Raw genomic sequence first — 16,556 nt, 5'->3', positions numbered from 1 at the left:
AAAAACATTAAAGATTAGGAAAAAAAAACAAGCTACAAATAAAAGCTGTAGGAGAAAAGCTAAAATAGAATATAACACACAAGAGTAAAAGCTATAGTGCAGTATAAGATCATTATCTGGTTTAATAAAAGGCAGCAGCAAACAGGAACGTTTTAATCATTGATTTAAAGAACTCAGAGTTGGAGTTGGTCCTGCAGGTTTCTGGGAGCTTGTTCCAGATATTTGGTGCATAAAAACTGAACGCTGCTTCTGCATGTTTAGTTGTGACTCTGGGGACACTAAGCAGACCTGATCCAGATGACCTGAGAGGTCTGGATGGTTCAGAACATAGCAGAAGATCAGAAATGTATTTTGGCCCTGAACCATTTAGTGCTTTGTAAACCTGAAGCAGTATTTTGAAATCAATTCTCTGAGAGACAGGGAGCCAGTGTAGAGACCTCAGAACTGGACTGATATGATCCACTTTCTTGGTCTTAGTGAGGACTCTAGCACACTCAAGCTCAAAGTTTTTTGGGGGGAATGAACACCTTTACTGTACAGATCTGCGTCCTGTTGTTCATTGTTGTCCAGTCTGAGCCAGAGATGGCTGACTGGCTGGCATTGAGGTGACATGGAGACAGTGAGACATACTACACATAGCTGTCTCCAGTGAGCCCATTATGGCTGTTTGTTTTAAGTGACCATGTGTATCTCCTCCTCTCTTCTTGGTGTATTTTTCAACAGCAGGTTGCATGTATGTGTTTTTAAAGTTTGTAGGAGTTGACCTTTGACCCTAAGATGAGGCCATGCAGTGGTTGTAAAGTGGAGTGAGTGATCATAACAAAAGTCTCAAACCAACATGGAAGTTTTCTCTTCAACACAGAAAGAATCAACTTCACTTTGAATCACGAGATCACCTTAAAATGGGAGTATGTGTGTGTGTGTAACCTCTTCCCCCATCATCCTGGCTGCTGCTATATAAGGACAAATGAGGGAATGGACACCATGGAAACAGACTGCCAAAGATGGTCAGGAGTACAGAACAGCTGTCTGAGATGTGACAAAGAGGAAAAAGCTCTTACACTACGTTGAAACAGCTCAAGTTTAGGAGGAGTGATTATCTGTTTGTAGATACACGCAGTGTGTGACTCTTCGTCTTTAAGTGCACTCTAACAAGCACCTGCAGGGTCAGGGAGTCCTAAAGAGAGCTCCTAATGCTGCAGAGATCCCTCTATTATAGGCACATGTAGTGTATACATAGTGAACCTTTGTTTGAGTGTATCTGTGCTGTGATGTGAACAAGCTGCCTCGACTTCAGACTAAGACTCAATCACTTCAAAGTGTGTACAAAAGTACTGCAATAGAAGCTTTGATACTCTTTATTAGATCTCAGTGTTTACTGCAGAGATAGCTGAGCAGCCTGTGAATCACTGTTAAACTGCACTGGAATAAAAGGCCACTTAAAAAATAAGTAAAAAACAAACAAAACAAATGTATTCATGAAATAAGATGTAACATTTAGGCCTTTCAAGATAAAAATAGATCTTGAAATTAGCTGGGGAAACTAATTTCGAGCTTATTTCACTATAGAAAGTGTTGTGTGTCATAATAAAAGTAGTATTTTTTCACTTAACAAGATATTCAAGATGCATGATTGTCTAAAAACAAGTTCCTATATCTCACTGAAATGTCACCTGTTAGGTGATTGTGTCTTATATTAAGTGTTATGAGATATTTTGATTGTAATTAGACAAATATTCTTGGTAAGTTTTTGCAGTACTACAGTCATTTTCAAAGAGACAAACATTTCATCAAATTCACTTCAATTCTACTTTTCCTTTTGTAAAGCATATAGCTTTAGATAAATGGTGTTTGAATGCATTTTTACAATTTGAGGATTCCTTAATTTCAGTGAAAATCTACCCATTGTCACGACTCTGCGGGGGAGCCCAGAAAGCAGACTCAGACTAGAAGATTAACAATATTTCTTAATGAATAAAGGTGGTGATGTTGAGAGGTGGGAGATGATCCGGGGAGAAGCTGATGGCAGGAGAGAATGTCCAGGTTTGTGAGCTGCTGGCGGGCTTGAGATTTGGCGTGGCTGCCTGGTCGAACTGGGCAGACGGAGACGGAAGTTTAGATTAGATTCATGCAAACAGGTAACGAGCAAACTGACGAGCTGAATGACAAAATCCACGGCTAGATTTCAGAGACGATCCGGCAGAGACTGAAGATCAGTACAGTGCTGATATACTGTGTGGTGAAAAGATGATGACGACCAGATGAGCTTGATTGCCGAGGCAGAGCAGGTGTGGATCATTGCAGGCAAGCAGCCCAGATTGAGATGACAGAGTGGAGGGGCGGAGACCAGGAACACAGACAGACAAGCAGACACAGACTAAAACAGACAGACAGAAACTGTCACTAGGATGGCATCGTGACACCTGTATGCTGCACAATTATAAAGCCCTTTGAAGTAAATGTGTGATTTTTCGCTTAATGAATAAAATCAACTTAAATTGACTCAAATTTGTAGAGTCTTGAAACTTGCTTTAGATAAGTGATCCGTCTCAGTAAGCACCATGTCTGCTTTTATTTGTGTTAGAGTGGTGTTATTGTCATGTGGTCACATACTGCAGACTTTACTAATCAATCTACAATTTCAACTGTAACTTCTACACCAGTAAATGGGCTAAAACATTCAATATAGCACTTTAAATGTTGGGAAAAAAAAGAGGTTTCTTGCAGTGAGGCTTTTTCAGTATAAATGAATGCCCTCTGCAAGGCGTGGCTACTAGAAACTACAACTTTACTACGCAAAGCAAGATATATTACAGGCTTTTTATCCACTAATCAGTCAAACTGGCACGCAGAGATAGCATTTATCATCCAGCGGCCAGCTGAGCTGAGTCCAGGCATCACTTGATCCAACCCATGTGTCTGCCAAGCTGAAACTGAACAGAATAAGCAGAGGGAAGCACCTCAGGTCAGCGTTGAGTCATCGCTGTCCTGTTAAACAGCAGCTGGTCCCTCAGGGGTCAGCTAACGGCCGCCATGTGCGTCGGTTCACTCATGTGTCAGATGAGGTGTTTTTTTTAATCACGGTGGACCTCGTGTGTCGCTCTGACAGCTCGATCCTGATGTGACACAGTGGTGTGATGCAGGTGTTACAGGTTGGATGATGTTTCCCAGAAAGATTTATTCTCACAGCTGTAAATTGTGTGTTTTTAACGGTTTTACAGACTTTGATTTGTTTGAACATGAACATGATGTCAGCTTGGCCTTTACACGCCGTATGGATCAGCGAGCACAGAGTGATGCTGTGAAAAACACCTTGACTTCCTCCCTTAGGGGCAACCTGAGAGCATCGCACCAGTATCAACACAACGCGCATCATGTGGCTTGGCTCGGCTCCATCAAAGCGCCCTCACCCACACATTACACTATCTGATCCTGATCCTCTGCAACGCTTCAAGGAGCCTGTCTGTGTACTGTCTGTCACAGTCTGTAATTTAGTCGTGTCAGCTGTAGCCGAGCAAAGAGCCTGGAGTGGGTGACATCAGAGGAGAGACAGAAGGAAACCGGCAGACTGTTTGCACTTCTTAAAGCTCTTAAGAGGTGATACGGTTCTCTGCAGAGATGTTGTTTGAATGAAGTATTTGGCAGAAATTTGTGCTTAAGAGCTGTGGATTATTAATTTAAAACAAGTCGGTGGTGGAATGTTTTAAGGAAAAACAAAATCCTCCCTACAACACATTCAGTAAAAAAGTGATGTTACATGCATTTCCGGGCCAATTTTGATTCGCTCCTTATGGTCTGGCAAGTGTGAAGTATTTCTGCACCAGACTGGCAGATCGGGACGATTACTGGGATGTTCTTTGGGGGTTTGATCAGGTTTCAAAACTAAAAATCGAAATATTAAAGCAGAACAACGCAAAATTGGCTCCAGGATAAATTTGAGGTTGGGAATGAGTTTTAGATCCACGGACATATCATGAAAAACTCACTTTTTCAGTGCTTGTGCTCATACATGTGGGTATCTGGAGTGCCTACCAACCCACAAACTGTGAAATGAGACAACTCAGTCAGTTTTCTGTGGGCTGCCATTCAGATTTGTCTCCCCATACAATTTCACATGCAGGCTCATTAGAATATATTGCCCACAGCTTGAGAACTACCTTTGCAGAGGTGCACCATATTTTTCTGGCAAGCCAATCATGGCAGACTGGACTTTTCTTCTTAAAGAGACAGGCGCTAAAACGGAGCTTTTCAGACAGAGGGTGAATACAGGAACGTAAACATGTTCTAGTGGAAACCCCAAATACAGGTATGAACCTGAAAATGAGCAGGATGTGTCCACGTTAAGTACTTCTTGAGGTTAAGGAGGTGATACACAGCAAGTTGACACCATTTGTCATCTAAACCACTCTGCATATTTTGGTAATTAGTTGTTTCTGGTAATTGTTTTTCCAGACTAATATCTCAGGACTATGCTCACAAGTATTTTTTGGCTGACTTGGCAAAGTGATCTGTTTGTGCACTTTTGTCATTCTTGCAAATAAATTGACAAAAGTAGAAATTGAAACCGATAAGCAATGGTACGCATCTTTGATCTCGTTATTTTGAAACATACAGGGAGAAATGCATGATGGGAGAGGTCGGAGAAGATGTGTATTTCTGAGTTCAATGCAGCCTCAATCGTTGCCTCTTCAGTAAGGCACATGAGACATGTTTTAGCTGGATATATGGCTGCTTTCTTCACCTTTCTATGTGGTTACTAAAGGGAACTAAGGGTTGTTAACAGAAACATAAGGTACAGAAGAGGAGGAGGCAACTTAAATTGAATTGGATCAAATTGGATTGGAAATCCAATGTTGAGTACCTTTGATGCATCACATTATTTCTGTCAGCCCTACAGTGAGTCTCTGATTGCTTCTTCTCAGACTCTAGAGGTGAAAGCGGCCCACAGGAGGACGGAGGGAGCAGCTCCTCTCCTCTCCTCTCCTCTCCTACTGTGGCGTCTGGTAGTTCTCATATTGTGGCCTCTGCCTCAGATACACCAGAGGTCTGCTCATCATTCATCTGTCTCTCCTTCAGGCACTTCTGTTTCTCTTCCTTCCCTTCAGGGAACGGTATGCTGTCTTGCCATAATGTTTGCTTCTTTCCACCGACGTTCACTCCCTCTTTTTCTTCCTTGCTTCCCCCACGTTCTTTCTTTCCTTAACCTCTACGAGTAGTGAATGTTTTTCACCCAGCCTGGCTGAAACAGGCCAGCTGTTGTAGTTTCTCCTGGTACTCACATACTGATAGATGCTAATTTGATGCTCTTCATCTGGCCCTACCGTGACCAGAAAACACAAGTATTGTATTCCATTTTCAACTTGAACTATGAACTTGAACTATTCCTTCAATAGAAAACTTTTCACAGGGACGTTTCAATGTCAATTTTCATTTCTTTCATTCTGTGGCAGAAAAGACGGATACCTCAAAACCTGGACAACTTAAACCAAAACCATCTGCATGGCAGGATAACACAAGTTATTAACGAGAAAACGTTTTCTTTTTAAATCTGGGTGAACCAAATCTTTAAGAATAAATGCTTTATTTAGATACAATTGCATTTTTATTACTATGGATGACAATGTTGGTCTGTCAATCGGTCCACCGCTTTGATCCAGACTGAGATATCTCACCAACTATTAGTTGGATTGTCGTGGACATTCATGGTCCCCAGAGGATGAATCCTACTGACTTTGGTGACCCCCTGACTTTTCCTCTAGAGCCACCATCAGGTTGACATTTCTGGTTTTTAGTGAAATGTATTTCTCAGCAACTACTGGATGGGTTAGCATGAATTCCAGTACATCCATTCATGTCCCTCTCATCATGAATTGTAATAACGTTGGTGATCTTTTCCTCCAGGTCAACCTCAGGGGTATTTTCTGTTTTAATTAGCAAATGTTAACATTGTAAACTAAATAGGTGAACATAGTAAATATACCTGATTAGCATGTTAGCTTTATTATGGTGAGCATGTTGGCATTAACATATTTTCTGTCTCATTTGTTTTTTTGTTTTATAGTTGTTATGAAGTGGAGTCAGTATTCAGAAGTGCTATTTCTTATGTGTTTGTGTATCCTGTCTTTCGTTATTATCATTATGGTATAATAAAGTGTTGGCAATGTAATGCAAACACATTTTAGGTTGTGCAATTTGAACAGAAGATCAGTCTCAGCTGTGTTTGTAATGAATCTTTTTAATTAGTTGCTTGTCTCCTCTATTCAAGGTGTCTACAGGAAACATTTATGTGCTGGCCTGTTATTAGGGCTCAGTCCTTCACCCCTTCTAACAGGCTTCTCCCTTGTGTTGCCCAACATTATAAGCCTTGTCTGATGGGACCGATGCCCAGCGCTCTACATGGGAGGGAGGCTGGCTGTGTGGAGGTGCAGCGGTCCTCTAGAGCGGCCGGACATCTGGGTCCCATCAGAGAGGAGATGGAGGGAGAAGAGAGGGGGGGTGGGAGAGTGAGAAAAAAGAGGACCAAAACAAGGAGACAGATGGGGAGAAAGAACAAGGGGAGCGTGTGGGACAAAGTGATAAAGGGAGAAGAAGATAAAGCAAATTGGGCGGGCAGGTCTGATAAGTCTTTTGTTATGAAACCCTAAAATGGAGAAGCAGGATTCAGGGAGAGTGAAAGAGAAAGCAAAGGAATGCCAACGCGCCATTATCTCACTGTAACAAGTGTGACTGGAGATCGGCCGACAAGTGAGCAGATAAAAGTGCTGATGTTGGATACACATTCACTGGTTTGGTTCATTTAATGGCATTTTGTCTGAAGCTCTGCCAACTGCCAGGAGAAAAAAAACATTAAACTCTTTCCAAACAAACCCATATTACTCTCAACATTTTTTTAATTATAGCTGCATTAAACCATCCTGTATACAGCACTAATGTCTAAAAGTTTAAACAGCACTGAAAACTTCAAATCTTAAGTATTTGAAGACAAATGGCACCACATGAAGCAATTTATCAGACTTAATGCAGCCAAAAAATCTTTAGAAAACATATTTTATATATGCAGTAGTACTCCCAAAAACCTGTAAACAGACGTTGTTCCCCTTTAAGTTATCATTTATTAAAGTTTAACACTCAAAAACTCAGTTCCTCTGCTTCATCAGGACTGTGTGAGTGTGTTTTGATCAGATATTTTGACAGTGATTTAAATCAAATGAAACCAAACTGAGCCCAACCAGTAAAAAGACAGCCCATTAGACTGTTGTCAGGTTATTAAATAGACGTTATCAGTCGCTATAAGCAGCAAAGATGTGGTCAATAGGGGCCTACTACACTCACTAGTAGGTTTTATCATCTATTCACATGGTAGATCACCGACAGAATTAATAAAACAACACAACTATAGTAATTATGACAGGAGCAGAAGTGGAAGTCAGGTGCCGTAGTATAGGCAGCGTGAAACTCCATATGGGGAGGAGATTGGGGGTGATGGATGGGACACAAAAAACACAGAACACAGGGTTTTCACCCAGAAGACCCAGTTTCACAACGTGTAGTTGTATTTGTGTTCACAAGTGTTAAGTTTAACTTTCACTTTTGAAACGTATTTAAATGTTATTTCAAGCCAAAACAAGACGTTTTTCCCCAAAATTAACAGTAGTTTTCATCTTTCATCTAAATTTAAAGAAGCTTTTTGTTTATGTTCAAAACGTAACGTTTTATTCAGCTTTACCACATGATAAGTTTCACTTTCACTTTTACAACATAGTGGGCGTAGTAGGCCCCTAATGACCCAGATCTATGGTGTTTATAGCAACTGATAACGCCTATTTAATGTCCTGATAACAGTCCAATCAGGTGCAAAAGAGCACTGAGAATCACCTACGTTAAGTAACAAAAATTATTTATTTTTGGCCTTTAAGTTTAGCAGATTCTACCAGTTTTTTCAGTGTTTCAAATGTCACTATAAAATTGATCTTGTGCTTTTAGAGAATACAGATCTAAAGGCAGTTGTAGGTAAACACTGCCTCTCTTTAATTATAGAAGTCTTCTTTGAGGAAAACTTTAAAGTACTTGAAAACACTGTAAAATAAATACCAGCTGATTGAAAGGACAAAAGCAGCACATGCTGACAACGAGCACCATTTGTTTCCTGTATTGGGGTCAGAGGTCAGAGGTGGTGGCGTGCTCTCCAACTGGGCACTTTCTCGTCAACAATGGGGGGGACGGGGGACAACAGTGGCTGTGAGCTCTGTGGGTCAGGCTGTCAGCAGGGTTATCATGTGGGTGGCGGGAGTGTCGCACTGGTGGTACCAGAAACAGAGCGAGGGGACCACCACGGTTTGGTAATTGCCTTCTGACCTCTGGAGGCTCGGGTGGCCGACAGGCTGAGACTTCCAGACAGGGCCTCAGTCCCGTTAGTGTGTGTGTGTGTGTGTGTGTGTGTGTGTGTGTCGATCAGAGGCATGTTTTCCCCCTCGGGTGTGGCGGGAACTCGCTGACCCTATAGGTTTCACTGCACACCCAAGACCTCAAGTGCCCCTGCTTGCTCGTGTTTTTCCCGCTATGAGAAAGAAAAACAGCAACATGAAAACTGGCCCCTGTGAACGTCAGAGGATGTAGAAGAGGGAAGGAAAGGCGAGGAGTAAGGATAAGAAGAGGTGGAGGAGTAGGAAGTTGATATGGTGGTGTCTGATTCGATCACGCCCCTTCAGTATTCTCTCATGTCACTTAACAAGTCTACACAGTGTAATGTGTAATATGTGTGTGTTTGAGGGTGATGACTGAAGGTGGAACAAGACCAAGTGGGCGGGTTTATCTGACAGAAATTGTTTTCGATGTGTGTGATGATCTGGGAAAGGCGAGTGTCAGGTGGGCAGCACTAATGTGCAGGAATGCAGAGATTCCACAGTGGCTTTGTGGATCGGCTGTGTCACTGAGACCGCCGGCCCCCCTCCAAAACCCCAACGGGACCATGGGAATGAACCGAACAGGCGGCACCTTGAAAGCTCTCTCTCTCTCTTTCTCCTGTTCACACACACACATATTCACTCGCAGCATTGTACTGCGGAGCCGAGCGTGTATTATAAGAGGTAGATTAGATGGTTGAGGGAGGATTAGATCCAGTTATGGTATATTTATCCTCTCCGTCCCTGTAATTTCACCAAGAACATCTAAGAGCTTCAAGCTGTGTGCACCTGCTCTCATTGTATTCAACTAAATCAGAAGCTCCACACCGACATCAGGCTTTCTGAATAAAGTGTATGTTTGCCTTTGAGTGCTTATTTGTCTGTGTGTTTATGGAGTGGGCACTTCCTCCCTAAAACAAGGCTGTTAAATGTCCGCCGCTATTAAATGTCTGTGTTGGACAAAGCTTGATTACTGCTGGAGACTCTCGTCTTTGATCAGAGCAGCCATCTAACTAATACAGCTTCCTCTTAGCCTGATGTAATTGGCTAAATCAGCCTACCGAACGGGAAGCTTGATTGCTGCTGCTGCTGTGTTTATGTGTGTGTGTGTTTAAATGTGTGGTAGAGGGAAACCAGAGAGAACAGGATGACAAAATTAGCCCCTTATTTAAATGGCCCCAACACATGTGACCCGGGTCCCAGACTTCCTGAGTCTGGGGTTTGGCTGATCTGACATTAGTGGATGGTAATGACCCAGTCACTCGCTTCCCGCCCACCTACCTGAGCGAATGCCCTGTGCAACATTACGCAACTCTATATCAGTGTGTGTGTGTCGCAGCTCACACGTTCAGCCATGCAGTTAGGCACGACGGCAAAGATTACAACTAAGGATTAGACCATTTGTTGACAGCTGGAGAGAGCTGGTTTGAGTCTCATACAGATATTTTTCTTTGCCTTTAGAGTTCCTTCTTGAGCTGAAACTCATCTCATATTCCCAAAAATGTACTTAACCTTCTCTGTATGTAACTCTGATTAAAACCTAAAGCAACCTAAAACCACAAGATGTTCTTTCTTTGTATTTATCTCAGTCATATTTTACGACGTGTATCTAAAACCCTCAGCTGATCTCTCCGTCTCCCTGCTTCCCCAGCAGCCATTGACTGCGTGGTGGGATCATGGGGCCCCTGGTCATCGTGCACATCTCCATGCGGAGTTGGCAGCACGGAGAGGAGTCGCCAAGTGTCCGTTCCCCCTAGAAACGGAGGCACGCCCTGCCCGGACCTCAAACAGCGCAGAGGATGCTTTGGAAACAACGCCATATGCAGCACGGCGAAAGGTGAGAGCGTGACCTTTTCTACTTTGCCCCTGCATGCGTGCATTTATGCATGCACTTACGCACGTCTGCTCTGAACTCTGTTACATTTTAATCTGGTGTTTCAGTATTCTCTGGGGTTCCTCTTTGCTGTAATTAACAGGCCTTATCTCCAGCTGCACCATTTCAAACGCCTCAGTTATGCTTTTTACTGTAGCTTGAACACCAGATAAACACTTTTCCAAGTGGAAGACTTCCAAGGGAAAAACACCACTTTGAGTCATTTAACACATTGAGTCATTGGATAAGATGCTACAGATGAAATGTGGGATGTGTATACAACCACTGACCTTTCTGTAATTTATAAAAAGATGCTCTTCAGTGGAATCAAGAGCTTATCTGACCTTTTTCATTTCCACCTTTTCATCCCCCCACCTGACCTGCAGAGGTGGCAAAGATCCTGCCTGATTCTTTTAAGAGGAACTTCAAGGACCCTTGGAGGCGACCACACATGCTGATGAAGGAGGAGAAGCCCAGGTAGGGCCTCCATTATCAGACTGCAAACAAACACACGGACTGTCCACTTTGTTTCCGTCTGTAGTGCTGGCTTTCATGTGCAATCGATGCAGAGAGAGAGAGAGAGGGGATTACAGCTGAAATGTGTGGAGCGTTGAGTCATACTGTATGTCCTGGTTTTCTTGTCTAAACCTCACAAAGTTGATTCCTGTGAAGACGGAAGTTTATCTTGAAAAGACTGTAGTGGAAATTGACGCTGGACAGTCATAGGAAAATGCAAGAAACGTTAGGAATAACTTTTCGTAAGATATCATATGAACCGTTGTATGAGAATACGTTGGTCCTGTGGAGAGATTGAGATTTTATAGCAGCTGAAGAGCTCTCATATATCACATATATCTTTGAAAGCACAACTCCTACTCATGACTATAATTCTAACCATCAATATGCTATGCTTTTGTGCCAGCAATCATTTTATATAAGAGAACTTTTGCTCCAGCTCCAAGCCTCAAGGCTGCCTTTCAACTTGTCCGATACAGCTGGGTTTTGACTTCAGCTTCATATCAGTTTTTCCTCCGTTTTGACTCAGTTTCAAAGGTCACTCTAAGCTCCAAGCTCAACTTTGTGCTCCAAAAGATTAGAGAATACAGACCATGTTCAAGGTTTCCATAGCACGCACGCAGAGCCTTGAAATTGCTTTGACTGTGTAACACGAACGCCGTCATTGAATATTTGCATCGTGAGCTGACCTTTACCGATAAGGCGACCGTAATCCGTGTAAGAGGCGAACTCCTCCCTGCATAGATGTCATCTTTGATCTGAGCTGATTGCAGATGTTCTCAGAGCTGGAAAACAGGGGGAATAAAATCACCGCTGGTTTCCTGACAGCCCCGCAGCCTTTCACACTGATTAAAATGGACATTGGATACCTTTGTTTTGACTGAAATACAAAGCATCGGGGGATTGGAAGCACATTACTCATAAATGTGAGCCATTCAGCATGTATGAGACAGAGTTCGGGTGATTTCACACAGACATCTGGTGCCCTGATAGGTCGCTAGTGCTGGAAACGAGGGGTTAAAATGACATGAAATGATGATCAGTAGTTGTCTTTGGATCTTTAGTTATAGCTATGAAATTAGCTGACAATGATGAGGCTGTTATGTAGTTCTTACTTTACTTGTGGAGGCTTAAATCCTCTGAACACCCAAACAGGTGTCTTCAGTTAACCTGGCTGGGTAGACCTCTTCTGTGTGGGTGTGTACAGACTAATTGACTGACATCTTCCTGTTAGATGTGTTGCACCTGCTAGGGCGGGACAAATTGCACCTTTATCATTCTTATTGGTAGATGAAGATTTGTGAATAAATTCTCACCATAGCTCCACCTGCCTTTAATCTAATCAGCCAGAATAACTGAAAACACCTGTGTGGGTCTCCAGAGGCTTTAACACACTAGTGTGCTGATGTCTTTCAGGAATTAACACATAAAGGCATTGCGTGTTTAAGACAGCATTTTTAGTGGTACAGTATGAGGGATTTGCATTATTTGCAGTTAGCATGAACAAGTTCAAGCCTAATTAACAGAGGGAAAGAAGTGAGGAAATCCCCCTTCAGCAACTGCACATGTACTGAATGTGTTGGAACCTCATTTCTGCATAATTTTAAAATAATCCCAAATGTATATGTCAATGAAAATTGCTGATGGAATCCATCAAGCATAAGTGTTTATGTTAATTGCCTTGTTGCAAAGTATTCTTCAAAATGCATGCATGAACGCTCAAAATCTGACCTGAATAATAATATTGCATGAGCTTAAAAAAAAAGATATTTTCCAGTGTTACTGTTGGACAAAGTCCTCACAAATCACTCTGAGAAAAAACCCTGCACCACCCCGCTAGGGATGATGTTTTGTCGCAGCTGGCTGAATCAGAGACAAAATAAATAGCACATCAGATCAAAGTTCCTGCCAGAGAACACAGTGAGCAGAAAAACAAGACTTTATTTTTATTATTTCCAGCGCACAGACTGAGCTGTGTTGATATTAGGATACTGCAGGTGACCGTGACACTGCTGGATCACCTTCAAACGGAACAAATCTCTTATCGGGAAGTTTGATTTGTCTTTTGTCTGGTTATAGTTGTGATCAAGCACAGCTCTGCTGGGTTGGATCTCCACTTGGCTTCCAGCAATCAAACCATGTTGCTTTTTGGTCTTGAACTACTCCGAGGGGTAGGGAAGAGAAGATTTTAAACTTGGCTTGTGTTTCTGTTTCTTCATCTGGACGTTTTCCATTTACCTGTTTTGTTGCTGATGTTGTAGTGGTATATGTGAGTGAGTGATAACAGTCCAAAGCTCAATCCAAAGAACAAAATATTAGATGTTGAGCTCTTGGCTACAGAGCTGTGTTTGCAGCACCTGCTTAGTTCTCAAGGATTATCGCTTTCTGAGCCCAGAAATGCACGATTTGACCTTTTGACCCCTGTATTTTTGCCAGATATAAGAATCAAATGCAAGTGAAATCTTGTAAATTGTTTTTGACACGTCTTTTCCTCTCTCTCCCTGTCCGTACTCTGTGCTTGCAGTTACTGTGTGTACCTGCGGATGAAACAGGCCAGTGCAGCGTGTAAACTCAAACTGTGGAGCGCTCAGCTGGTGAGAGAGAGGCTGGTCTGTGCAGAGTGTCAGAGCGACGCCATGTCAAAGTCAGACCGCTGTGGAGGCGACGGCCTAGAGAGCACCAGGTAAACCCAACAACCAAAAGAAAAACTAAAGACATGTTCAACCATTAACACTGCTGACAGTAGCCTGTGTAGCTTTTAAAGTAGCTCAGGGAACAATTCATTTTCCCTTGTCAGCAACTACTAAGTGATAGAGCCCATGAGCAAGGCACTGAAAAGCATGAATATATGTGTTATGTCTTTGCATGCAGTTAAAGGTACTGATGAGCTTAGCTTAGCTCAATCAATGGATGTCTATGGGATCAAGTAGCAGTACCTTCCTCGACACAGATTGTGTAACACTTTGTACTCATTAACCAAGCATATGCATATTAATTTGCCCTATAAACCGCAAGTGGAATATTTTTATAATCTAATTTCTTCGTTAGTTGTGCAATTAACAACAAATTACAGCATACATATATGAGTTTTATAGGGCATCAATATGTGAAGAATTCCCAGAGTGTTAAAACAGAGCTGCTAATTGGAAGTCCTACATTTAGCTAAGCTAAATTAGTTCATTCAACATACATTTTAAAAGTGTGCAGTCATTAAAAGCATCCATTAGTTTGTCTGATATTGGATAATTTGGAAAAATAGTTCCTCCCAAAATCTAAGTGGTCTTTTATGCACATTATTTACATTATTATATTGTATTTTTACAACTTTTAATATATTTTTTATTGATATTTGTTATTGCTATTCTGGTGCAGTGTCGAGGAGCCAAAAAAAATGAATTTTACTCTCTTATACTCTCATACTTGTATAACTGAGATGTAAAGATACAGGAATATTGAATCTCTCATATTCCTGGCTGTTAATGTAAACTATGTTTAATAATATTCATGCTCTGACATTAAAGCTATTATGTGTAGAATTTTGGTCTGAAAGCAATATCTGCATCAATTTTCACCTGAATGTAGAATAAAAAAATTAAATAATAAAACACTTTCCCTAAATAGTAACTAACTGTTTCATGCTGATTTCGGTCTTTTTACAGAACGTTCTGGGCAGCAGCTTCAGTGCCGGGCTGTCACGGCTCCTGGATGCGAGAGTCGTCCTCCAAGGGCTGCCGGTGTCCTCCCTACTCGTTGCTCTTCGTGTGAGCCGACATGCAGACACCAGACATCCGTACGCGGGGACCAGATTTCCCTCAACGCCTCCCGCTCACTGTGGAGAGCCCTGCCAGCCAAAAAGCCAGACCCCCCCCCTCTCCGATCCAGACTCCTGGACGGGTAACTCAAGGAGATCAGCAGCATCCTGCCACTTTTTCCTTTCACCTCATACTCTACTGTACTGTATCCACTATATTACTAAGCACACAGAAATTCTTGCATTTAACTTCAGATTTTGCAGCCACGTTATGTACTTATCCTCCTCCAAAGCACAGCGACATCTATATACCTTTTTTACCTCTCAATCTTTGCTATCTACCTCCATCAATGCAAGTGCATTAGTTAATGCATAATGTATAAATATATAAATATATAATTTTGCTTTATACATTTTCTACTTTTGATTGTTTATGTGTTATGTACATGTGTCTATATAGCTACACTTACTCGTATCCAGCAGTTAAAAACACCAAACAGCAGTTGCTGCACCCAGTTCTCTAACTGGTTCATCCAAATTGTATCCTTGAGTCGATATATCTGTGTTTTACAGTGTTGTCCCTATTATTACTTCTTCTCAACGAAAACATTTATACCAGCAAGTCAAGTTGAATATCAGGTATTGATTCTCAGGTGCTGAGATTTGTGTCTTTTTGTCTCCCATCAAGCGTCCTCTCTCACGTCTGCCTCCTCTGATGTTTTTAGTAGTTTAAAGTGACTCATAGCTGAAAAACCAGTCCCATCTGTTTAGACCGAATATTGTTGGAGAGGAAAAAAAGAGCCATTTAAGAGAATTTCACTGTGGTTCTCTCTGTCCTCTGTGTCCATTACTATGTTTTCTCTCACTCCCTGCCCTGCTACCGTCACAAGGGAGTTTTTATCATCCACTATAACTATCGCATACTGCCATGTTACTCCCATTTTATTCATTAACTCCCCACACCTCCTTGATCTGCACTTCTTTTTCTTCCCTGCCCTCTACTGACTTTGTGTTTTCTTAAAAAAACAGGAGTTAACTGGCTCAGTACGCCTCCCAGTATCTCTTGTACTTCTGCTTTAAAGGTCCCATATTGTAAAAAGTGAGATTTTCAGGTCTTTTATATTATGAAGCAGATTTAAGTGTTTTATAAATACTGTTTAACTATCAAAACGCTCAATATACGGAGAAATACACACAGCCCGAATTCAGAAATTATACGTTTGAAACAAGCCGTTAGGATTTCTGTCCATTTGTGATGTCACAAATATACAATATTTAGACCATTACACGGTTTTAAATGTTAGAATTCTAAATGTGTCCCAGTTTATTTCCTGTTGCAGTGTATGTGAATTACATCAGCCGACAGGAAGTAAACATGGACCCAAACTGTTGCCTAGCAACGCAATTCCGTTGCAATTCCGTTGAAATGCACTAAAACGGAGCGTTTCAGACAGAGGGTAAATACAGGTACAGGTTTTTTTGAACATTGCAGCATGTGAACATGTTCTATTAGAAACACAAAATACAAGTATGAAGCTGAAAATGAGCATAATATGGGACCTTTAAGAAGAGGACACATGTAGTCCCAGTAAAGGGCTTTTTCTCTCTGGAAAGCTGTGACTTTCTCTCCCATGTCTGTCTTTGTTTGTGTGTTTATTTATTATAAAACAAGTGATGATGTTATATTAGTGCAGCACGGCATACTCTGTACACTGTCCATTAGTGAAAATAAACAACTATACTGTCATTTCTCCCCCCTCTTCTTCGTCATACTTTCCATTTCATTACATCATTCAGATGTCACACAGACCACTACCATTAGCATTTCTGACCTCTCTCCTCTGCAATTACTACGTACTATGAGCCCACCCCCGCTGTAAGTATATCCCTCACCTTGACCAGTGTTTACATGCAGCACTTCAGAGTTGAAAGAAGAGCGCCGTCCAACATACGTAACTCAACGCAAACACGCACCCATCAATGTATTTTCGCTGCATTCTTGGCATTTTTCGTC

General features: G+C 41.7%; 1 protein-coding gene across 2 annotated transcripts in view; it reads left to right on the top strand.

Moving 5' to 3' along the window:
- si:dkey-178e17.3 (somatomedin-B and thrombospondin type-1 domain-containing protein) overlaps positions 1-15,733 on the top strand; it is a 16,406-nt gene extending 673 nt beyond the window's left edge. The window contains exons 2-5 of one of the 2 annotated variants that reach the window (XM_037779038.1): positions 10,057-10,239; positions 10,662-10,752; positions 13,316-13,474; positions 14,451-15,733. In XM_037779038.1, the coding sequence (XP_037634966.1) occupies positions 10,057-10,239; positions 10,662-10,752; positions 13,316-13,474; positions 14,451-14,556 (539 nt within the window). In that variant the 3' untranslated portion in view covers positions 14,557-15,733. Of the gene's footprint in view, positions 1-10,053; positions 10,240-10,661; positions 10,753-13,315; positions 13,475-14,450 lie in introns of both variants that reach the window. The other variant, XM_037779037.1, reaches the window with a different exon arrangement.
- Positions 15,734-16,556: the final 823 nt, after the last annotated feature.

The sequence above is a fragment of the Sebastes umbrosus genome, chromosome 8 (assembly GCF_015220745.1).
Source record: "Sebastes umbrosus isolate fSebUmb1 chromosome 8, fSebUmb1.pri, whole genome shotgun sequence".
Taxonomy (NCBI): domain Eukaryota; kingdom Metazoa; phylum Chordata; class Actinopteri; order Perciformes; family Sebastidae; genus Sebastes; species Sebastes umbrosus.
This window is presented reverse-complemented; position numbering and strand designations above follow the sequence as displayed.